Here is a 25,234-nt window from a genome sequence, read left to right on the forward strand (position 1 = left end):
TTTCAGTTGTGTAGTAGTTATGACTGCGGGCCATTTGGCATTTGTTGTTGAGGTAAGAATAGCATCATGTATCCCACTATCTGTAGACTGTCAAATGGGACTGTTTTGTGCACTGAGCCCTTCCCTTCCCCCACATTTTGTTTGGTCAGCAGACCCTTACGGGCAACATAGTATGTAAAATGGGGGTGGGGAGGGGTGCAGCGGGGGAGAGGAGTCAACAGAAATTACAGCTGCTTCTGCAAATGGAAACGCTTCCCCATTAGAGGATTGGGTTTGAGACCCAGTGTTTCATTGAGCCTTCAACCCACAGTGGGTCTTGTTGGTAACTTGATGGCTGTCAGGAGTAGATTCAGACTGTAATTGCGACTTGGTTCTGGCCCAAGAATCTCAGGGGAATCTGCTGTTGAAAACTTGAACTGATGGGCCCAAATGGGTCACGTCATACTCTCTGTAAAAAGCTAAATGTAGTCCCTTGCGCAAGCACCAGTTGTTTCCAACTCTAGGGTGACATCACATCATGACATTTTCACGGCAGACTTTTCTTTTTTACGGGGTGGTTTGCCATTGCCTTCCCCAGTCATCTACACTCCCCCCCCCCCAGCAAGCTGGGTACTCATTTGACCGACCTCAGAAGGATGGAAGGCCGAGTCAACCTTGAGCCAGCTACCTGAACCCAGCTTCCGCCTGGATCGAACTCAGGTCGTGAGCGGCGCTTGGACTGCAGTACTGCAGCTTACCATGCTGCACCACGGGGCTCAAACCCTTATGTGAATTGGTGTAACTTGGGCAATGACTCTGTTAGCTGCAGATAATCGTCCTTTGCTTCCCCTCTGCCACGACTTCATCCTGCCTCCTGCTTCATAGGATCTGGGTCTGACACAGAGTGAAACTATTGTTAAGCATAGTGTAGAGTAACTGCTGTTCTGGCCTGGACGGCCCAGGCTACCCTGATCTCAGAAGCTAAGCTGGGTCAGCTTGGCTAGTGTTTGGATGGGAGACCTCCAAAGAATACCAGGGTTGTGACATGGAGGCAGGCAAATCAGTGCCACTCCTGAACGTCTCTTGCCCTGAAAACCCTATGGGGTTGCCGTCAGTTGGCGGTGACTTGGTGGTGGGGGTGGGGAGAGAATGAACGAACTGGGTGCTACCACTGTGCTTTCGTTTTGTTCCTGTCTGCTCCAGTTTCTTGTCCTAGACTGGCATTTCTCTATGGCTTGCGTTAAAAGTCAATACACCAGTTTCTGGCAGTCCCAGGCTAAAATTGAAGGGAGGTAACATGGCCACACCAGAGTGGCATCATTTGTTGGGAGCGTGTAGCAGCCTTTGGAAGGTCCGAGGAGGGGACAGCAGCACACAGGGACAGCACTTGTTAAAGAGTCCCAGTTTCCATTGGAATCAGCCTCCGATTAAACCAGTGATTGTAGCAAGTGGTTATAAAGTTATTGTCTCAGGGTTAGCAGAGCAAGTAAACAATCTCAGAGGAAGTACTTTCTGTAGACGTTTTTGTCTTTCAGCCGAATCCAATGGTTCTAAGAAGACCAGCTCAGACACAGAAGTAGATTTTACTTGACTAAACCTGTATGCTCCAACACCATTTGAGCATATGTTTGGTGTAGTGGTTAAGTATGCGGACTCTTATCTGGGAGAACTGGGTTTGAGTCCCCACTCCTCTACTTGCACCTGCTGGAATGGCCTTGGGTCAGCCATAGCTTTCACAGGAGTAGTCCTTGAAAGGGCAGCTGCTGTAAAAAGCTCTCTCAGCCCCACCTACCCCACAGGGTGTCTGTTGTGGAGGGGGGGTGAGGTAAAGGAGATTGTGACCGCTCTGAGATTCAGACTATAGGGTGGGATACAATTCCAATACCATCATGTTCTTTTATTAACATTGCTGCTCCACTGTTTGGTAATGAGCAGCCCATTGGGGGTCATCAAGGGAACATCTCTTGTTTTATGTTCAAAAAAATAAAAAGTTTAGTGAAATTCTAAAATCTGTGTGATAACAGTCTTGGAGCATCTTAAGGAGAAATACACTCAGAAGGTGATCCTGCACTGGTCTGCTCAGAAGTAAGCCCTGCAGTATTCATTGCTTGCTCTCAGGGAAGTGTTTTCTTAGGATTATAGCCTTATTGTGGGATATGGTTTTGTCAGCTTTGTAAAGCCTTTTTTTTTTTTTTGCATTTTTACTCAATGAGCAGAAATAAGTAGAAATGTATAAATTTAAAATGTTTATAAATGGTTCTTCTGTTGTGCACCAGAGCCCCTAAGCAGTAAGCTACAGATAATTATTCTGTTTGTTTGTTTGTTTGTATGGCATGGACTTCATCTATTTGTAATGCTATCAATCAATGTTCCCTCTAAGCTGCAGAGTCTTGTGACCAAAAATTCTATTTTGTGAGCTACTGGCATGAAAGTTGTGAGCTACTGCATAATTAGTGTGCCCTGAGGACATCCTTCCCGAGCTAAGACTAAAATGTGTAAGCTGGAGTTTGGTACAAGGTGCTGGTTATTACCTTTAAAGCCCTATATGGCCTAGGACCTGCCTACCTTAGGGACCGTCTCTCCCCACATGTTCCCCAGAGAGTGCTGAGATCGAGTTCTCAAAACCTGCTTGCAATCCCCGGGCCAAAGGGGGCCCGACTTAAGTCGACCAGAGACGGGGCCTTTTCAATCACAGCTCCTTGCTGGTGGAACCAGCTACCAGAAGAGGTGAGGGCCCTGCAGGACCTTGGGCAGTTCTGCAGGGCCTGTAAGACAGTCCTCTTCCGGTTGGCATACAACTGATCGGTACTTGAAAATTTCGAATAGAAGGCTGTAGTATGGTATTTTGGTAAATGGCTTTGTTTTACTGTTTTTACTGGTATATGTTTAAATGTTGTAAACTGATGTATTTTAAAATTTAATCCTATGTTAGAACTTTTGTGTTGTGAGCCGCCCTGAGCCGCTTTGGTGGGAAGGGCGGGATATAAACTAAATGAAATGAAATGAAAATCTGTGAGCTAGCTCACGCTCACTCAGCTTAAAGGGAACACTGCTGTCCATGCTTCGCTTGGTTGACCACTGACAATTGTTTTGCTCTTCTTAGTGCTGGACTTTTCTCCGATGACAACCCATCACCATGGATATGTCAATCTTCATAGTGGCTGGCCTCCTGGTGCATTGTGTGTTCCTGATCTCTATTTTTGATATTTACTTCACTTCTCCTTTGGTTCACGGTATGCCTCCTCATCAGACAATGCTGCCACCGCCTGCCCGGCGCTTAGTACTTTTTGTTGCAGACGGCCTCCGTGCAGATTCCCTCTATGAGCTGGATGATAACAATACATCTGTGGCTCCTTACCTAAGGTGTGTTAGTTCTTCTTCCTGCAATCTTTCTAATGTTAGAAGTTGTTTGTCGTTAGGCTAGCTAGGCTGTCCGGATCTCGTCCAATCTTGGAAGCTAAGCCGGGTCAGCCCTGGCTAGTACATCGAAGGAACACCAGGGTCATGACGTGGAAGCAGGTAGCGGTAGGCCACCTCTGAAATGTCTTTTGCCTTAAAAACAAGCCTAGCTCACCACCTAGTGGCACATAATACTAAAAGAGCTAGAACTTCTGGCTGCCAGACAATCTTAGGATCTCTTGGCTATACTACACACAATATCATGTGGTGATGATGATAATAATTATCATAGTTGTTATTATTAAGCTGGGGATGAGATTTGCTCTAGAAAGACCAAATTTTGTAATGAGGGGAAAACTGAGTTCTGCAGTTAGGGCAAGATGGATCAAACTATGCAGATTTGCCCAAATGACCATACTCATATATCTGTTAGCCATAGGTAAGAGTTATTGTAACCTGCCTCTGTTTATCACCTCTGTAAACGATGCACGTTACCCCAGTATTTTATTTTCAGGAATATCGTAACATCCAAAGGCAGCTGGGGGGTTTCTCATACTCGTGTCCCAACAGAGTCTAGACCAGGGCATGTCGCTCTCATAGCTGGATTTTATGAAGATGTCAGCGCTGTTGCCAGAGGTATGCCAATAGCTCATTGATCCAATTGAGGTTTTACTGACCGAGTGTAAAAGATGTTTATCTTCTGTTAAATCGTTTTTCATTTGCTAGATGCATTCATCAGAAGGTTCAGGGGTTTTAGTGAAGATATGTCCATTGTTGCTGCTACTTTTAATTAGGGCGAGTTTGCTCAGATGTTCTTGCTCATGTTAGAGAATTCTAGACTAAATCAGGAGTGTCAAACATGTGGCCCAGGGGCCAAATCAGGCCCCTGAGCAACTGGCTGTCATTTGCTTTCTTCTCCCTCTCACTTGCTTCCTTCTGCATCACAGCATGCTTTGCCAGGCTTGCTCAATTGCAAAGGGGCTAAAGAGCAAAGCCTCAGCTGCCCTGAGCGTGCCTCGGTGGGGAGGGCAGAATATAAATCAAATAAAAATAAGTAAATCCATTGGCTGAGGCTCCTCCCTTGGAGAGGAAGGGGGAGAGGGAAGCTTGCTTTGCCAGGCTCTCAATCACACAGCAGAGCTACTGAGCCAAACCTGTCTTCCTTCTTTTGGCTGAGGCTCCTCTTTCTCCTGGTCTCCTGGGGAAGGAAGGAAAGAGCCAGAGCTTCCTTTGCCCAGTTCCCTGGATCCCATGGGAGAGATACAAAGAAAGCACGTTTAAGACCAAGGAGTGCTAAGGTTATAAGCGTGTTTTAAGTTAAAAAAAAACCTTTGTGTTTGTCTTGTGTCTTTTATAAAGTGTATATCTCTGTTACCTAGCATTACATTTTATGCCACACATGGTCCAGCCCAACAAGGTCTCATTTATGTCAGATCTGGCCCTCAGAACAAATGAGTTCGACACCCCTGCATAGTATTCGAAAAGTTCTGAATGCTCAATGGCAGGCAGTCTGTAATCAGACCTGCAGAAATGGGGGACACTCAAGGACTTGCAGGGGGCACCTTGTTTCTCCTTGTATCCACTTCTTCACACTGTTTCCTCTTTCCCTCCTTCTAGCAGCCCTCATATTTTAACTTTTTCTTGTTTCAATCTCTTCTTCCCACCACTTATCTTTTATCTCCCCCCCCCACCATCTTCAGCTTTACTATTTAATTTATACCCCGCCTTTCTCCACAGTGGGGATCTAAAGCAATTGTTGTTTGAAGATAATTTGTTTCTTTTTGAACATGTTGCTACTTAATACAATTTAATTAAAAACCCTAGCAGTAACAATGTGATTCTTGACCAACAGGATGGAAAGAAAACCCAGTGGAATTTGATTCACTCTTCAATGAAAGTAAATACGCTTGGAGTTGGGGCAGTCCCGATATTCTCCCTATGTTTGCGAAAGGTAAGCCTGCTTTAGTCTTAGCTGCAGAATTTCAAGGCATCATCACAAAAATGCAGCATTAAAAAGAAGCTCTTTGTATGTTCCTCAGCCGTTCTCTTCTGGAATATATAAATTTGAATTTAAGCCTGATTCCCACAATATACGTATCACATTCTTGGCTGGTGACATGATGTCTGGAGTGAGCAGTTGCCACAAATGTTGATTGTTGCCGACGCTAATCTGCATTGTGTTCTGTAAAGGATTTGAGTTTGTTTGTTTTAAAAACTCTTTTAAGAACATAAAAAAAGCCATGTCGGATCAGGCCAATGGCCAATCCAGTCCAACAAAAAAAACAGGTGCCCTCAGGAGGTCCATCAGTGGGGCCAGGACACTAGAAGCCTTCCCACTGTCGCCTCCCCCCCAAGCACCAAGAATACAGAGTATCACTGCCCCAGACAGAGAGTTCCATCTATACCTTGTGGCTAACAGCCACTGGTGGACTCTGCTCCATATGCTTATCCAGTCCCATCTTGAAGCTGGCTATGCTTGTAGCCACCACAACTTCCTGTGGCAGTGAATTCCACGTGTTAATCACCCTTTGGGTGAAGAAGTGCTTCCTTTTATCCGTTCTAACCCAACTGCTGTAATTTTCTATTACAGTGTGTCCCTCTCTCTCTTTTCTAGGAGCCCCGGAGGGTTCCTATCCTGTAAGTCTTTGCTAACTTTCTACAGGAAGTTGTAGGACACCACTTTCAGGGAGAACCATAGACACACGTATGGCCAGGCATTCTCTGTGATTGAAGTGTTTGGAATTGGAACTCAGTGACGAAAGATATCTACAGTCTGGCTCCCTGCAGGTATAATGCAAACTTCCGAATTGCTTGGGCGGCAGGCCAAAAAAAGATGATATCAAATCATCATGGAATTGTTTAGGCGGATTCGTGAGGTGGCAAGATAACAGCCCAAGTGATAATTGGCAAGTGCACATGATAATTCTTGTAAATGAACACTGGACCTGAGAACACTCTTTAGCTCGTTGTCATACTGTGTTGGATAAGAAATATTTGTCTTGCTGAAGAGCTGGTGTTTCTTAACACATGGTTTCTTCTTGACTTTCCAATAACTATTGCGAGCATTCGTTTGAATCCTCCTCCACTACTGAGGCCATAGAGATACGCTTTTTATTTTTTAAAAAGACCGTAGATTTATCCCCCGCCCTTCTCTCTGAATCAGTCTCAGAACGGCTCACCATCTCCTTTATCTTCTTCCCCCACAAAAGACACCCTGTGAGGTAGGTGGGGCTGAGAGAGCTCTCACAGCAGCTGCCCATTCAAGGACAACCTCTGCCAGAGCTATGGCTGACCCAAGGCCATTCCAGCAACTCCAAGCAGAGGTGTGGAGAATCAAACCTGGTTCTCCCAGATAAGAGTCCGTGCACTTAACCACTGTACCAAACTGGTCCTTAGAACACAACACATGAAGGTGCCTTATACTAAGTAGGACTGTTGGTCTATCAAGGTCAGCATCTTCTACCTCACAAGGTGTGTGTTGTGGGGAGAGGAAGGAAAGGTGATTATAAGCAGCTTTGAGACACCTGAGGCCTGCTGGGTGACCTTGGGCCAATCACAGTTCTCTCAGAACTCTCTCAGACGCACCTACCTCACAAGGTGTGTGTTGTGGGGAGAGGAAGGAAAGGTGATTATAAGCAGCTTTGAGACACCTGAGGCCTGCTGGGTGACCTTGGGCCAATCACAGTTCTCTCAGAACTCTCTCAGACCCACCTACCTCACAAGGTGCGTGTTGTGGGGAGAGGAAGGGAAGGCAATTATAAGCCGCTTTGAGACACCTGAGGCCTGCTGGGTGACCTTGGGCCAGTCAGTTCTCTCAGAACTCTCTCAGACCCACCTACCTCACAAGGTGCGTGTTGTGGGGAGAGGAAGGGAAGGTGATTATAAGCAGCTTTGAGACACCTGAGGCCTGCTGGGTGACCTTGGGCCAATCACAGTTCTCTCAGAACTCTCTCAGACCCACCTACCTCACAAGGTGCGTGTTGTGGGGAGAGGAAGGAAAGGCGATTATAAGCAGCTTTGAGACACCTGAAGCCTGCTGGGTGACCTTGGGCCAATCACAGTTCTCTCAGAACTCTCTCAGACCCACCTACCTCACAAGGTGCGTGTTGTGGGGAGAGGAAGGGAAGGCGATTATAAGCAGCTTTGAGACACCTGAGGCCTGCTGGGTGACCTTGGGCCAGTCACAGTTCTCTCAGAACTCTCTCAGACCCACCTACCTCACAAGGTGCGTGTTGTGGGGAGAGGAAGGGAAGGCGATTATAAGCAGTTTTGAGACACCTGAGGCCTGCTGGGTGACCTTGGGCCAGTCACAGTTCTCTCAGAACTCTCTCAGACCCACCTACCTCACAAGGTGCGTGTTGTGGGGAGAGGAAGGGAAGGCGATTATAAGCAGCTTTGAGACACCTGAGGCCTGCTGGGTGACCTTGGGCCAGTCACAGTTTTCTCAGAACTCTCTCAGACCCACCTACCTCACAAGGTGTGCGTTGTGGGGAAAGGAAGGGAAGGCGATTATAAGCCGCTTTGAGACACCTGAGGCCTGCTGGGTGACCTTGGGCCAGTCACAGTTCTCTCAGAACTCTCTCATACCCACCTACCTGACAAGGTGCCTCTCATGGGGAGAGGAAGGGAAAATGATAGTAAGCTGCTTTGAGACTTTGTAAGGTAGAGTAAGCCAGGGTATAAGAACCTACTCTTCTGCTGCTATTTTCCAGAAAAAAATATTGAAGGAGGTTCATGAGTCTTTCAGGGGTGCATCTGGCTTGACCTTCTCTGGCTTGTGATATTTTTTTATTTTGTGATATTTATTATTATTATTATTGTTACTTTCCTGGTTTAGAACTACAGTCTGTCCTTTTCGGAAACATTCCGGAATGTTCTTTGTTGTTCAGAACCATGTCTTTTGAACCGATTATAAAAACCTTAAAGAAATCCTGCCCTGTTTCTTTCCAGAATGATAGAAGCTATGCTCTAGGAATACCAAGGAGTTGATAAGAGACAGGAGTGACAAATGAGAAAACCTTGGGCTGTGTAAATGATGCAAAGAACCCCCCGGGGAGAAGAAACTATGTACCACAGTTCTGAAACCCATGGACCGGAATAATGTGATAAACTTCAGGGCCTTCCCTCGCTGTATATCATTTTGGAACTGCCAGAAGGACTTTTTAAAAATGGCAGTTGGCTGTACTGTGCTTGAAGCTTGCCATTTCCTGAATTTGGAATGCCCCTTTTCTTTTTTCCGTTATACTCTCATCTTTGGAAAACGCTTCTGGTGCAATACTGAGAAGAGTTACAGCCGTTTAAGACTATTGACTTCAGTAGATTTAGAATTTAGTTTAGAATTCACTGTTGGGGTTGGAATTGTCTCCTTCAGGTTATACCTGGGGTGGCCAAACTGTGGCTCAGGAGCCATATGTGGCCCTTTCACACATATCGTGTGGCTCTTGAAGCGCCCACTGCCTCATTGGCCAGCTTAGAGAGAAGGCATTGAAAGATAAAGTTGCTTTCTTTCCCCCTCCCTCCCTCCCTGCCTTCCTCATCTGACATTCATGTCTTGTGGCTTTCAAACAGCTGACATTTATACTGTGGGGCTCTTACATTAAGCAAATTTGGCTGCCCCTGGGTTATACTTTTTCTTTCAGGAGAGACCCTCCTTGGAAACTGGAAAACACAGGAGAATAGCGGGTTGTATCCTGCCTCCCTGCTCGGCTAACAGATGCATGTTCCTTTGACGCAAGAAGCCTTCTTTTGACTGTTGTGTTGGAAGAAGGCACTTTGCGCTGGCGGAAGGCACCTCTGTGAACCGAGCAGAGCATTTGTATGCATTATTTAGTTGTGCTCTGTTTTTAAGAACGTTGGGATGATTTCCAGAGAGTGTGTTCTGTAGAGGCTCCTGCCTTGTGGAATGGATCGCTCCCGCCATCTGGACCTTTTGCAAGCTATACGAAACTGAACTATTCAAGAGGGTTTTTCTCTGCAGATAATAAGGCTGCATAGCGCAAAATGGTTTCACAAACGTGCTTGGGTTTCTGGGAACTTGAGTTCTTTACTGCTGACTAAACATATGGAGTAGAGGTCTGTCACTGGCTCTTAGCCAAAAAATATAGATGGAACACTATGTCTGGGACAGTGTTGCTCTGTCTTCTTGGTGCTTGGGGAGCAACAATGGGGAGGGCTTCTGGAGTTCTGGCCCCGCTGGTGGACCTCCTGGTGGCACCACTGTGGGGCATAGTGTTTTGGACTGGATGGGTCTTTGGCCTGATCCAATATGGCTTCTCTTATGTTCTTATGTCTGGGGCAGTGTTGGTCCTTGGTGGGCAACAGTGGGAGGGCTTCTGGAGTTCTGATCCCAGTGGTAGACCTCCTGGTAGCACCTGGGTTTTCGCCACTGTATGGCATATAGTGTTGGACTGGATGGGCCATTGGCCTGATCCAGCGTGGCTTCTCTTATGTTCTTACATCTGAGGAAGTGCTGTTCTGTCTTCTTGGTGCTTGGGGGGCAACAGTGGGAGGGCTTCTGGAGTTCTGGCTCCACTGGTGGACCTCCTAGTGGCACCTGGGTTTTGGCCACTCTGTGGCATAGAGTGTTGGACTGGATGGACCATCAGCCTGATCCAGCATGGTTTTTCTCATGTTACATAGTGTATTGTCAGTAGGATCCTACTGTGTCATTTCCAGACTTCTAATACTCTAGTTCATGGTTTATTTAATGCTCCAATTTGCTTATTGAAGTGGCTCACTCACTGTAATCCATCTTGAGTCCATGTGAGAAAGGTGGACTATAAATAATAAGTGAAAAAATACATAAAATCTAGTAGTGGGCTTACTTAGTTTGGGTACAATGCCTCTTTGTTGTTCTATGCCAAGGGTGGCCAATGGTAGCTCTCCAGATGTTTTTTTGCCTACAACTCCCATCAGCCCCAGCCAGCATGGCCAATTGCTGGGGCTGATGGGAGTTGTAGGCAAAAAAAAAATCTGGAGAGCTGCTGTTGGCCAGCCCTGTTCTATTGGATGGGCATCCTGGCTGTAGATATGGGAAAGGCAAGGCTTTTTTTGTAGCAGAAACTCCTTTGCATATTAGGCTCTTACAGAGCCAGTTTGGTGTAGTGGTTAAGTGTGTGGACTCTTATTTGGGAGAACCAGGTTTGATTCCCCACTCCTTCATGTGCACCTGCTGGAATGGCCTTGGGTCAGCCATAGCTCTGGCAGAGGTTGTCCTTGAAAGGGCAGCTGCTGTGAGAGTCCTCTCACCCCCACCCACCTCACAGGGTGTCTGTTGTGGGGGGAGACGATATAGGAGATTGTAGGCCACTCTGAGTCTCTGATTCAGAGAGAAGGGCGGGGTCATCCTAGGGTTGCCAAGTCCAATTCAAGAAATATCTGGGGACTTTGGGGGGTGGAGCTAGGAGACTTTGGGGGTGGAGCCAGGAGCAAGCATAACTGAACTCCAAAGGGAGTTCTGGCCACCACATTTAAAGGGACCGCACACCTTTTAAAATGCCTTCCTTTCATAGGAAATAATGAAGGATAAGAGCACCTTCTTTTGGGGTTCATAGAATTGGACCCCCTTGTCCAATCTTTTTGAAATTTGGGGGGTATTTTGTGGGAGAGGCTTTGGATGTTATGCTGAAAATTCAGTGCCTCTACTTCAAAAAAACAGCCCCCCACAGAGCCCCAGATACCTGCAGATCAATTCTCCATTATTTCCTATGGGAATAAGTCTCCATAGGGAATAATGGAGTGCCCAGCAGACATTTCCCACCCCTCCCCCCACTTTCTGATGACCCTGAAGTGCGGGGAGGACCTCCAAACCGGGGGATCCCCTGCCCCCACCTGGGATTGAGCAACCAACAAAGAGCAATGCGGATAATGCAGCAAGGAGTAAAGGTTACAGCGAACCTCTGCAAAAATCAGCCTCAAAATTAATATACAGTTCAAAAACCATTCACAACATTTGATAAATCTACAAAATTTGGATATTGATTATGCCAAACGGATGTTGATGTAAGCAGCAGCATTTAAACTGGACGTAGTTATTCTTTGGAAAGCTCGTAGAAGCAATAGCAAAATGTGGATTGAGTACTACCACGTCGCGTTTTGCTTCCTGTGCCTTGCTGTACAGCAGATAAAATTTGTGGAGCGTGGATCTCCGAGGAAGACTTTTTCGAACACAACTTCAACCTTTTAGGAGCGGCGCTCCGTATGAAAGACTTTACCATTTGAATTTTCACCTACACCCAACTTTTGAAATATATCGGCGATTAATTTGCTTCTATGCGATTGGTGGGGTGGGTGTTTGTTCCTTAACGCCTTGCAATTTGCGAGTTGCGCAATAGAAATTTTGTAGATGTATCAAATGTCGCGAATGGTTTTCGAACTGTATATTAATTTCGAGGCTGGTTCTTGCAGAAGTTCGCTGTAACTTTTACTCCTTGCCCCACCTGGGAATTGGCAACCCTAGGTCATCCATACTAGTCCTTTGAAAAACCACTCCTGAATACTGAAATGATTCTCTGCTGCTGTTCCCTCTGAGTGTCCCAGGATTGTGCGTTTGAGCTGTCATTTCTGTATTGTCGGATGTTTGCTGCCTTTGGAAATTGCAAGCCTTAAAAAAAAAATGCATACTGGCTGCTACCGATAAAGCAGTAGATCCCGCCCAGTATATATTTTCTCTGGGAAGCTATGCGGAACCGGTGGAAATGGGCTCTCCAGACATCCGCACCATCGGTCAGTCAGGTGTTCAATGCCGTTGTTCATGAAGCAGTTGTGTTCGGCTGTTCTGAAGATGTCGGAACAGAAGCCTGCTCTCTGTTTCTCTGTTCTAAGGGGGGGGAATCAATAACAGTTCATTTTCAAAAAGATCTGTAATCAAGATTTCCGCCCCCCCACCCCCAAGCATTTTCTAGGTTACTTCATCCATGCAGGCAGAATATAGCGAGTATGCACTTGTGAAAATTTGAATCCCTGCTGATCATCTGCTTGGTGGGGAAGCAGAGGAGTGTGGCTGAACCCCTAGCTGGATTTCTTCCCTCTACCCCACTCCTTGCTGCCGGCTTGGAGAGTGCAATGGTTTTGGGGTGATACAATTGTGCACTTTATTTCTATTAGTTTGGCATGGTGGTTAAGTGTGCGGACTCTTATCTGGGAGAACCGGGTTTGATTCCCCACTCCTCCACTTCCACCTGCTGGAATGACCTTGGGTTAGCCATAGTTCTCTCAGAGTTGTCCTTGAAAGGGTGGCTGCTGGGAGAGCACTCTCAGCCCCACCCACCTCACAGACTGTTCATTGTGGGGGAGGAAGGGAAAGCAGATTGTGAGCTGCTCTGAGACTCTGAAATTTGGAGTGGAGGGCAGGATATAAATCCAATGTCTTCTTATTTTTATTATTACTACATTGTAATATATAATGAAATAATTATACAACTCAGGGCCCAGTTGCTAACAGGCCACAGACCAGTACTGCTCCATGGCCCTGGGGTTGGGGACCCCTGGTGTAGTGGATAGAGTGACTGTGGCTAGATAGAGCTCAAACTTCCATCTGCATTCGGTGACCCTTGGCTAGTCACCCTCTTTTGGCCTGACCTTTTTTACAAGGACTGCTATGCAGAGGCGTCACTAGGGTGGGTTGCACCCTGGGGTGTAACTGATTCAAGTCACCCCCCCCCCATTGGGCATCACCCCTTTTGGAGGACTGCGTCACCCCCTCCGCACACTTCACATGGCCCCTCCCTCATCCGTAATCCAAGATACCAGTTTTGCAGCATTTAAGTTTCCCCCACTCACCCACACGCTTTTAGCTGAGCCGGCGGCAGCGCGGCCCCGGTTTCAGAATCCCAGCCAGCCCACACACAGCAGCAGCGTTCTAGTCCCAGGGCCAGCCCCTTCCTGTTGGGGGGGACCATGGGTCAGTGCCTGGGGCCAATGAGAATGCTCTGGGGGAGGGCCGATAGCCCCCTTGGCCCCGCCCTAGTGACGCCGCTGCTGCTATGTTCACAAAGGATGGAGGAGAGGGGAAGAACCACGCCTGATAGGATGGGAAAGGACAGGGGTGGAATTCTAGCAGGAGCTCCTTTGCATATTAGGCCACACACCCCTGATGTAGCCAGTCCTCCAAGAGCTTACAAAAAAGAGCTTTGTAAGCTCTTGGAGGACTGGCTACAACAGAGGGTGTGGCCTAATAGGCAAAGGAGCTCCTGCTAGAATTCCACCCCTGGGAAAGGGCCAGATAAATATAAAATATAACAGAAATGACAGTATGGAAAATGCATTCCATAATCCAAAGAATTCAGCTTGTCAATCCATATATATTAGTGCACATGGTTATTATTAATGATCACATAAAGGAAAGATTTCACTCTCTTCTGTTTTTTCCTCTGGCTACTTTTTTTTTGTAATAACCTTTTTAAAAGGTTATATGTAGTTAGTATGGAAGTGGATCCTGCTTTTCTTAACAAAACAGGTTTGTGGTCCCTCATCTATAGTACTTTCTTGCAGGTGCCAGCGGGGATCATGTTTATACGCACTGTTATGAAGCGGAAAGTGAAGATTTTGGAGCCAAAGATGCCACTGTGCTGGACTCTTGGGTTTTCGACCATGTTAAGGTGAATAAAGATCTCTGCTTTTCCCCCTCTAGCGTTGTATAATTTGAACCTGGCCTGACCAGATTTTGAACAAAATGCACCTTTAAGGGCCACTTGGTAATTATATTCATACAGACAGGTGCCAGGCTGGGGAATCCCATCTCTCTCTCATTCTTACTGGTCTCCATGCACCTCCCGGTCTTTCCTGCACCTGCCGCTGGTCCCACTTGCACAGAGAATGCTGTTTTAGTTTGGGGAAAGTTTAACACACACACACACCCCATGTATTTTTAAAAAAAGATTTCAGATTTTTCTGCAAACTTGTTGTTGGTGGTAGGGGTCGTCCAAGTTTGCAGAAAAATCTGTTTTGTGCAGGTGTGGCTATAATCTCTGGATTTAAGTAACAGTATATAGCAGGGGTGGCCAAAGTTGATTTAACGTAAGAGCCACATAGAATAAACATTGGATGTTTGAGAGCCATGAGACATGAACATCAGATGTTTGAGAGCCGAAGGGGAGGGGAGGGAAGGGAAGGGAAGGGAAGGGAAGGGAAGGGAAGGAAGGAAGGAAGGAAGGAAGGAAGGAAGGAAGGAAGGAAGGAAGGAAGGAAGGAAGGAAGGAAGGAAGGAAGGAAGGAAGGAAGGAAGGAAAGGAGGGAAAGGAGGGAGGAAGGAAGATGGGGGAGGGAGAGGTGAAAAAGAAAAGCAACTAACTTTAAATGTATTCTCCAAGCCTCCAGCTGGCTTGGCTTGAAAAAATGACTTAAAGAGAGAAATGCCTTTTCCAAACAGGCCAATGTGGTGAGATGGAAGCTTCAAGAGCTGCACAATATGTGTGAAAAAGCCCCATGTGGCTCCCAAGCCGTAGTTTGGCCACCCCCGGTATATAGCATGAGAAATAATATCTAGATTCTCCTCTTTACTTTGGGCTCTGGGTGCAGAGTCTCCTTCGGTATAGTGTGGGAGGTGTACACATTTGGCATTTATGGCAATGGGGCTCCATGTGCCTGGTGTCTACAAATTTCTTGGCTCTTTCCCACCTCCTCAGGATTGCCTCGGCATTCCCAAATGCCAAAGGAGTTATTACGAGAAACTTCTTGGCCTCCAATCAGGAAACGGTTAAGATGGGGAGCGGGGTCAATTTGCCCCACTGTGTAGACACTGAGATGGTCCTTGACAAGGTAGGGCCGAGACCTCAGTGACACTTGTAGTTTCTCTACAGCCAGTTTGGTGTAGTGGTTAAGTGTGCAGACTCTTATCTGGAAGAACCAGGTTTGATTCCCCACTCCTCCACTTGCAGCTGCTGGAATGGCCTTGGCTCAGCCATAGCTCTCATAGCAGTTGTCCTTGAAAGGGAGAGCTCTCTCAGCCCCACCCACCTCACAGGGTGTCTGTTGTGGGGGAAGAAGGTAAAGGAGATTGTGAGCCGCTCTGAGATGCTGATTCAGAGAGAATGGCAGGGTATAAATCTACAGTCTTCTTCTGCATCTTCTTTTACAAGTGAGCAGAATCATTCATTTACAAAAAGTTCATAGTGGTTGTCTCTTCTGTGTGCATGCTTAGCAATACGATTCTAAACAAAAATGTCACTTGGCATTTGTGTAGCATTCAGATTAACTTCTATAAACCCTTTTTCCCCATGTAGGATTTTTTCAGCTCTGCTAGAAACAATGAAACTCTGTTTTCTAAGCTGCATGAGCAGAAAATTGTTTTCTTCTTGCACTTATTAGGGATAGACACAAATGGGCACGCTCATCGACCTCATTCAAGGTACGCTGTGTTAATTCTCATCATTTGGAATGTAATACAAGTTGAGTGTAATCCAGGCACAGCTGAACAGTTTCGAGTTCCTCTGATATCCATCAGAGAGATTGAAGGGTATGCTTAATTCTGCCATTCAGATCAGTGAACTTCAAAATGTGTTATCGTGATTGTATCAAACCCTCTTTGTTCTCCGGTTTTGTTGAATACTTTTGTTTCAACCACGTTAACCCCTTTTTGACAAATGCGTGCATGTCGTACGTCGATGCTGCAATGGGACTTGAAATTCAGACTCTTTGGAACGTTGGTTAACTTTCTCCTTGCGCTTAATTCCATCATAGCACTTCAGAATGTAATTTGCAGCGCCGGCTTCAAGCCTTCAATGGCACCCGAATAACAGCTGGGATCAGTGTTCCCTCTAAGCTGAGTTAGTGTGAGCTAGCTCACAGTTTTTTAGCCTCCAGCTCAGCCATTTTTGTCTTAGCTCAGGAAATATAGCCCCAGAGCAAACTAATTTATGTAGTAGCTTCCAACTTTAATGCCAAAGCCACTTTAATTACTCCACAGCTTAGAGGGAACATTGGTTGTGAGCCAGCAATTTAGCTACTGCATAAATTAGTGTGCTCTGGGGCCATCCTTCCTGAGCTAAGACAAAAAATGTGTGAGCTGGAGGCTAAAAACTGAGCTGGCTCACACTAACTCAGCTTAGAGGGAACACTGGTTACAACAGGAGCATAATCAAAGGCAACTGCATGTAGAATCCCACCCCATTCTGAAGATTCTGGTATGTACCAGTGTTCCCTTGAAGCTGAGTGAGTGTGAGCCTAGCTTTTTTAGCCTCCAGCTCACACATGTTTGTCTTAGCTCAGGAAATATGGCCCCAGAGCAAGCTAATTTATGCAGTGGCTCACAACTTTAATGCCAGTAGCTCTCGAAATAGAATTTTTGCTCGCAAGACTCCACAGTTTAGAGGGAGTACTGGCTGGGATCCAGTAATGTATGCTGGGGGGAAACAGTGGGTTTCAGCAGTGTTTTGTGATCCATTGTAGCAGGTAGATCCAAGTGGGCAGCCATGTTGGTCTTGAAGCAGTGGAACAAAGTAGGGGTCAAGTTTCACCTTTAAGACCAACCAAGTTTTATTCAGAATGCAAGCTGGGGCTGAGAGAGCTCTGAGAGAACTGGGACTGGCCCATCTTCAGAAGTGTGCATGCACACGAAAGCTTACATTCTGAATAAAACTTGGTTGGTCTTAAAGGTGACCTTGACTCCTGCTTTGTTCCAATGTAGCAGGGTTGGAGGAAGGAATGGTTTCCAGAGGAAGCCCAGGAAGCCCTGTTGAGGGTTAGCCCTTTTCTAATTGGTAAAGAATCTTGTTGGATTGCAGGCAGCCATATATGCTGATGTAGCAGACCTAAGAACTCCAGTGGGGCAGGTAGGGTTGGTGTGTTAAGATGTATCTCGTGTTTAATAAAATCCTTAATGCGATGTGCAGAATTTTGGGGATGAATTAAAGAATGACGATTCCCGATACTAGGGTTGATGTGTTAAGGTGCATCCCATGTTTAATAACATTCTTAATGTGATGTGCAGAATGTTTGGCATTCGTTAAAAATGACGATTCCTGGTTCTAGGGCAGCAGAACAGAAAAAAACCCCTTCATCCGCATTACTGGTTCAGAAGACCTGCCCCAAATGGACCGTGGAATGGTCTTTTGGGGGATAGTGCTCCATAATTGTGAACATAAGAACATAAAAGAAGCCATGTTGGATCAGGCCAATGGCCCATCCAGTCCAACACTCTGTACACACAATGGCCAAAAAACCCCCAGGTGCCATCAGGAGGTCCACCAGTGTGGCCAGGACACTAGAAGCCCTCCCACTGTTGCCCCTCCCAGCTGAGAATGCTAAAATTTTAGCATGAATGCTAAAAAAATCTCACTTGCTGAAAAGAATTTGGGTACCTGGGAGATTCAGAAGTAAGAAGGCCTATTGTAATTAATATCACAGATTTAAATATGCCATAGCTTCTTTCAAGGAGCTACAGCATTGTAGTCTGAAGTTGATGAGTTCCTGTCTGTTTCTCAGAAAAATTCAAGTATAGCCAGTATAACATAAGTATAGTCCAGTATAGCATAAGAACATAAGAGAAGCCATGTTGGATCAGGCCAGTGGCCCATCCAGTCCAACACTCTGTCACACAGTGGCCAAAAAACCCAGGTACTGTCATGAGGTCCATCAGTGGGGCCAGGACACTAGAAGTCCTCCCACTGTTGCCCCCCACAAAGCACCAAAAATACAGAGCATCACTGCCCCAGACAGAGAGTTCCAACAAAACGCTGTGGCTAATAGCCACTGATGGACCAATCCCCTCTTAAGAGCTGGGTCATCAGTGGCTTGTAGCCACAGCGTCTGTGGACCTCTCCTGTGGGGCAGTGAATTCCATGTGTTCATCACCCTTTGGGTGAAGTACTTCCTTTTATCAGTTCTAACCTGACTGCTCAGCAATTTCATTGAGTGGCCATGAGTTCTCGCATTGTGAGAAAGGGAGAAAAAGGACTTCTTTCTCTACCTTCTCTATCCCATGCATAATCTTGTAAACCTCGATCAGGTCACCCCTCAGTTAACGTTTCTCCAAGCTAAAGAGCCCCAAACGTTTTAACCCTTCTTCACAGGGAAAATGTTCCAACCCTTTAATCATTCTCGTTGCCCTTTTCTGCACTTTTTCCAGTGCTATAATATCTTTTTTGACCTTAAAGAGTAACAAGATTTGTGGCAAAGTGAGAGCATTCATGAGGCACTGGTCACTTCTTCAGATTCCAGTGTGGAGAAGAAAAGAGCAGCGACTCACAAAAGCTCCTGCTCTGCCACAAATTTTGATAGCTTTTAAGGTGCTCCTGGATTTTTGTTTTTTCCCCCCTACTGTTACAGACAGACACAGCTAACCATCTTGAAGTTTCTCAGAAGCTTGTCAGAATCCGGGCCCCTACCTGGTGGAACGAGCTCCCATTGGAGATCCGGGCCCTGTGGGACTTACCTAAGTTTTGCAAGGCCTGTAACCCTCTGACCTTCCCCCAGCACTTTACTCTCCATGCGCTTGAGTTGGGTCAAGGGTCTGAGGAGGAGGAGGAGGAGAAGAAGAAGAAGAAGAAGTGCAGATTTATATCCCGCCCTTCTCCCTGAATCAGAGACTCAGAGCAGCTTACAATCTCCTATGTCTTCTCCCCTCACAACAGACACCCTGTGAGGTGGGTGGGGCTGGAGAGGGCTCTCACAGCAGCTGCCCTTTCAAGGACAACCTCTGCCAGAGCTGTGGCTGACCCAAGGCCATTCCAGCAGGTGCAAGTGGAGGAGTGGGGAATCAAACCTGGTTCTCCCAGATAAGAGTCCGCACACTTAACCACTACACCAAACTGGCTCTCCACACCAAACTGGCTCTCCAACCTTAAGTGGCGTCAATGTCCTGGAGCTGTGCTAAGTGGTGTTAAGTAGCTGAAGTCATACCAACTGCTGAACTATGGCCTTTGGCTGTATTATTGTTGGAGTTATGACCCTCTATTTTATGTATTATGTTTATGAGATATTTTAAATTTGTTGTGTTTAATTGGATATGTTTTATTTATTGTTATTGCAGTGTTTTAATGTTGTAAGCCGCCCTGAGCCTGCCTTGCGGGATAGGGCGGGGTATAAATCACAAAATTAAATTAAATTAAGCTTAATTTCTAAGTTTGGTGTAGTGGTTAACTGCATGGACTCTTATCTGGGAGAACTTGGTTTGATTCCCCACTCCTCCACTTGCAGCTGCTGGAATGGCCTGAGGTTGTCCTTGAAAGGGCAGCTGCTGTGAGAGTCCTCTCAGCCCTACCCACTTCACAGGGTGTCTGCTGTGGGGTGGAGAAGATATAGGAGATTGTAAGCCGCTCTGAGTCTGATTCAGAGAGAAGGGTGGGATATAAATCTGCAGTCTTCTCCTCCTCCTCCTCCTCCTCCTTCATGATTGTGTGAGTTCGTGAAGGGAGAGGTTTGATGGAAGAGCCCATCACTCACATTCTCCAAATCTTTTCTGTTTGTACAGTACCTGTCTCTGTCATGCCCATAAGAAATCATTTTTTAAAATAAATTGGATAGTGCCATAAATCCAGAGGTCTAAGTGTGATTTGTGAAGGGAGACCACTGAAATGCAAACGGGAAAGAAAAACCTAACTCTTATTTATTTCTGTTGGTCACGTTGAAAAATCAGTCTTTGCTCCAAACATGTTTTGGTTATAATTCCATCAGAAAGTGATACTTTCTTTCCTCTGTAGCGAGTACAAGAGGAACATCGGGAAAGTTGACGAAGGCATAAAAGAAATTGTGTCGCTGGTTGAGGATTTTTACGGAAATGACAGCAACACAGCTTTTATCTTGACCTCAGACCACGGAATGACAGATTGGGGTGAGATTTTGCAGAACCTCACATGAGCAAACTTAATAGTTGTAGCGGCTGAAAGAGCCGAGAATGGGAAGAATGCAAACACAGAATGTTATTGTAGATGAGAAGAAGAGTAGGTTTTTCTACCCCATTTGTCTCTATCCTAAGGAATCTCCAAGCTTACAACCAACTTCCCTGCCTCTCTCCCCGGCAGACACCCTGTGAGGCAGGTGGGGCTGAGAGAGCTCTGAGAGAACTGGGACTGGCCCAAGATCACCCAGCAGGCTTCAGGTGAAAGAAGAGTGGGGAATCAAACCTTGTTCTCCAGATTAGAGTCCACCACTCCTAACCAGTACACCACTCTGGCTCTTGTAGCAATTGCCTGCATGGTCAGAGCCCTGATGAGCCATTTTGGTGCAGTGGTTAAGTGCGTGGACTCTTATGTGGGAGAACCGGGTTTGATTCCCCACTCCTCCACTTGCACCTGCTGGAACAGCCTTGGGTCAGCCATAGCTCTGGCAGAGGTTGTCCTTGAAAGGGCAGCTGCTGTGAGAGCCCTCTCAGCCCCACCCACCTCACTGGGTGTCTGTTGTGGAGGGAGAAGATATAGGAGATTGTGAGCCGCTCTTAGTCTCTGATTCAAAGAGAAGGGCGGGGTACAAATCTGCAATTCTTCTTCTTCTTGAAAGGGCAGCTGCTGCAAGAGTTCTCTCAGCCCCACCCACCTCATGGGGTGTCTGTTGTGGGGGGAGAAGATGAAGGAGATTGTAAGCCGCTCTGAATCTCTGATTCAGAGAGAAGGGCGGGGTATAAATCTGCAATTCTTCTTCTTAATCATCTCCATCTCCCTTACCAACATAGTGCCCTTTTTTCTTTTGTTTTGTTTTTCCTAAACAAAAACCATCAGAGGAGACTAGCTCATTCAGCTTGAGTTGTGCTTCTGCATCAATGGGGGGGGGGGGGAGGAGAATATTAATGCCAGAAATGACCTGTTGCTATTGAAGATGCTGATGCTGGGTTGGGTCCCATGAATGCCCTTTCTTTCATCACAAAGAGCTGTCTCTTGATGCGCACCTATCAGGGAAGGCTCCATGAGCAAAAGGAAAGCGCAACTGCAAGCGGAATGGATCTGACCAGATGATATTCATATAGGGCAGAACTGGTTTAATGTAAGAGCCACATAGAAATAAATGTCTTGACCTCAGACATCTGATGTTCGAGAGCTGCAAGACATGGATGTCAGATGTTTTGAGAGCCACGTGACAGGGAGAGAGGGAAGGAAGGAAATAGATGGGGAAGGGAGGAGGGAGGGAGAGGTGGAAAGAAAGCAACTTTAACTCTGAATGCATTATCTAAGCTGCCAGCTGGCTTGGCTTTGAGAAGTGGTTTAAAGCAGTGGCCCCCAACCTTTTTGGCACCAGGGGCTGGTTTTGTGGAAGACAATTTTTCCACAGACCAGTGGGGGTTGGAGTGCTGGGCTTTTGGCTGTCCCAGGCTGCCCCCACGCCCACACCCTGTCCCTGCCCCCCTATGGGGGTCTTTAAATGAGGAGTAGGCAAAGGTCTCTGCCTCACTCCATGGCCCAGTTGCTAACTGGCCACGGCCCAGGGGTTGGGGACCCCTGGGGACCCCTGGAGAGCCAGTTTGGTGTAGTGGTTAAGTGAGCGGACTCTTATCTGGGAGAACCGGGTTTGATTCCCCACTCCTCCACTTGCACCTGCTAGCATGGCCTTGGGTCAGCCATAGCTCTGGCAGAGGTTGTCCTTGAAAGGGCAGCTGCTGTGAGAGCCCTCTCCAGCCCCACCCACCTCACAGGGTGTCTGTTGTGGGGGAGGAAGGTAAAGGAGATTGTGAGCCGCTCTGAGACTCTTCGGAGTGGAGGGTGGGATATAAATCCAATATCTTCTTCTTCTTCTTCTTCTTCTTAAAGAGACCAATGCCTTCTCCAAGCTGGCCGATGGGATCTCAGGGGTTTTGAGAACCACATAATATGTGTGAAAGAGCCACGTGTGGCTCCCAAGCTGCAGTTTTGCCACCCCTGCTATGGGGTCTGCATAGGTGATGTTTTACAGAGCAACGTATCCTGCATTTGAGGGGCTTACAGTTTTAATTGAAAGGGGAGGCGAGGACGAAATAGCACAAGTGCGACACGTGCGAACAGCCGTGCTTCACATAAGGCTTGTTTTAGTTGCGGTGAACTGAAGGCTTCAACCTGATGAAGTCTTAGTAGGTTATCCAAAGACTGCATCGAAGCCATGTTTTTAACACTGGGTAAGGTGAGGCAGGCACTGACTTGGGCAGCCCAGACTAGGCCCAGATCTCAGGAGCTAAGCAGGGTTGGTCCTGGTTAGTATTAGGGTGGGAGCCCACCAAGCAGTGTCAGGGTTGCTGTGCAGAGGCAGGCAATGAATGGCAAACCGCCTCTGGACGTCTCTTTTGCCCTGAAAACCCTAGAGGGGTCGCCAGCAGCCATTTGACGGTCCTTTGGACCATTGCCTGGATACTGGAGATGGGGCGGAGGCGGTTTGGAGGCAACGAGATAATCAGGATTTCTTGAGATATTGAGGCTTTTAGGTGGCTGAGGCTAGTAAACATGAAGGGGGAAGAGGGCTGGTGTGCAAGGCTGTTATTGCAGCAGGGTAGATACGTGGGGAGAGGTGATGTGGCTGGGAAATGTCCATCAAGATTGTGTAAGGAAACGATGTGCTTCGCATTTCCCATTTGGGATTCTTCAGCAGGAAGCTATAAGCCGCCCTGAGCCTGCTTCGGCGGGGAGGGCGGGATATAAATAAAACTTATTATTATTATTATAAACAAACATAAATGTGCCAAGCAGGGCTTATTTTTGGTAGCAGGAGCTCCTTTGCATATTAGACCACATACCCCTGATGTAGCCAATCCTCCTGGAGCTTACAGTAGGCCCTTTACTAAGAGCCCTGTAAACTCTTGGAGGATTGGCTACATCAGGGGTGTGTGGCCTAATATGCAAAGGAGTTTCTGCTACAAAAAAAGGCCCTGGTGCCAAGTTACCATTTTGTATCTGTAGTTCCAGGGAGTCTAGACCAGGAGTGTGATGATAGAAGGCCAGCAACTTATTCTGAAGTAACTTTCAATTTTTATTTTTATTTTGCTCATGGGCTTAGGGTCTCATGGGGCTGGTCATCCCTCAGAGACTTTAACGCCGTTAGTTGCCTGGGGTGCAGGAATCAAATCTCCACAGCGAGTCTCTTCCCAGCAATTCGAAGACGAATTTTTGAAAGGTATGTGGGAGTGTCTGCATGGGTGATGTTTTTGTGACAGTTTAATGTCCCAGTGAGCCCCATGATGCAGAGTGGTAAAGCTGCAGTACTGCAGTCCGAGCTCTTTGCTCACGACCTGAGTTCGATCCCGGCGGAAGCTGGGTTCAGGTTTGAGGTTGGCTCAGTCTTCCAACCTTCCGAGGTCGGTAAAATTAGTACCCAGCTTGCTGGGGGGGGGGGGGAGTGTAGATGACTGGGGAAGGCAATGGCAAACCACCCCGTTAAAAAGTCTGCTGTGAAAACGTCATGATGAGACGATTGCACCTTTAAGACCAATTTAGTTTTATTCAGAACGTAAGCTTTCATGTGCTCTCTAAGCACACTTCATCAGACGAGGAATCTGGTACAGTGAGTAGAGCCACACATAGCTGGTAGGCAGTGGCCCAGAATGCAAAATGGTGATGCAGATGTAGGGTTCAAACAACCAGCCTGCCAGTAAACCAAAGGGGTAATTATAGAAGAAGTAGAAAACAGCAAGAGTCCAGGAGCACCTTAAAGACTAAAAAAATGATAGCAGAGCATGAGCTTTTGTGCGTCGTTGCTCACTCCTTCAGATGGAGCCAGTTTGGTGTAGTGCAGGGGTGGCCAACGGTAGCTCTCCAGATGTTTTTTTGCCTACAACTCCCATCAGCCCCAGCCATTGGCCATGCTGGCTGGGGCTGATGGGAGTTGTAGGCAAAAAAAATCTGGAGATCTACCGTTGGCCACCCCTGGTGTAGTGGTTAAGTGTGCAGACTCTTATCTGGGAGAGCCGGGTTTGATTCCCCCCTCCTCCACTTGCACCTGCTGGAATAGCCTTGGGTCAGCCGTAGCTCTTGTAGGAGTTATCCTTGAAAGGGCAGCTGCTGTAAGAGCTCTCTCAGCCCCACATACCTCACAGGGTGACTGTTGTGGGGTGGGGGGAGAAGGCACAGGAGATTGTGACTGCTCTGAGATTCAGAGTATGTAGGGTGGGATATAAACCCAATATCATCATCTCCTCCTTCTTTCTTTCCTCCTTCTTCTCCTTTCTCCTCCTCCTCCTTCTCCTCCTCCTCCTCCTTCTTCTCCTTCTGCTCCTTTCTCCTCCTTCTTCTCCTTTCTCCTCCTCCTCCTACTTCTTCTTCTCCTTCTCCTTCTTCTCTTTCTTCTTCTTCACGTTGTGACTCACAAAAGCTCCTCCCCTGCCACAAATTTGGCTATTCTTTTTAAGGTGCTCTCGGACTCTTGCTCTTTTCTGCAAGGAGATTGTGACTGCTCTGAGATTCAGAGTATGTAGGGTGGGATATAAACCCAATATCATCATCATCTCCTCCTTCTTCCTTTCCTCCTTCTTCTCCTTTCTCCTCCTCCTCCTTCTCCTCCTCCTCCTCCTTCTTCTCCTTTCTCCTCCTCCTCCTACTTCTTCTTCTCCTTCTCCTTCTTCTCTTTCTTCTTCTTCACGTTGTGACTCACAAAAGCTCCTCCCCTGCCCCAAATTTGGCTATTCTTTTTAAGGTGCTCTCGGACTCTTGCTCTTTTCTGCTGTTCCAAACAAGCTACCATGGCGACTCGATCTTGATCTGTCTCTGTAGGAGAAGAGCAGCGGGGCAGGGCAGGGTGAGGACGAAGCTTCATAGTAGTTCCTGTGTGGGGAGGGGGGCAGAAGGCAGAAAGCTGCAGTGGGAGTTTCCTGGTAAGTGGGGAAGGGTGCAAGAGAGCTGGAGATGGGGGTTCAAGTCTCACTCCCTCCACAAGCCTGCCCTTTTTTGGGGGGCGGGTATCCATTTGGCAGCTGTATCCTCAGAAAAGGGCGGGGCACCTGGATTAGAAACTCGGGCTTGGATCCCACAAC

General features: G+C 47.0%; 1 protein-coding gene across 1 annotated transcript in view; it reads left to right on the forward strand.

The window, feature by feature from the left end:
• Positions 1-3,077: 3,077 nt before the first annotated feature.
• Positions 3,078-25,234, forward strand: part of PIGN (phosphatidylinositol glycan anchor biosynthesis class N) — a 137,932-nt gene continuing 115,775 nt past the window's right edge. Inside the window, exons 1-7 of the mRNA XM_060244280.1 lie at positions 3,078-3,342; positions 3,893-4,014; positions 5,231-5,329; positions 13,870-13,976; positions 15,600-15,724; positions 20,016-20,146; positions 23,266-23,382. Of these exons, the coding sequence (XP_060100263.1) occupies positions 3,116-3,342; positions 3,893-4,014; positions 5,231-5,329; positions 13,870-13,976; positions 15,600-15,724; positions 20,016-20,146; positions 23,266-23,382 (928 nt within the window). The 5' untranslated portion in view covers positions 3,078-3,115. The remainder of the gene's footprint in view (positions 3,343-3,892; positions 4,015-5,230; positions 5,330-13,869; positions 13,977-15,599; positions 15,725-20,015; positions 20,147-23,265; positions 23,383-25,234) is intronic.

This window comes from Heteronotia binoei, chromosome 7, assembly GCF_032191835.1.
Source record: "Heteronotia binoei isolate CCM8104 ecotype False Entrance Well chromosome 7, APGP_CSIRO_Hbin_v1, whole genome shotgun sequence".
Lineage (NCBI taxonomy): Eukaryota > Metazoa > Chordata > Lepidosauria > Squamata > Gekkonidae > Heteronotia > Heteronotia binoei.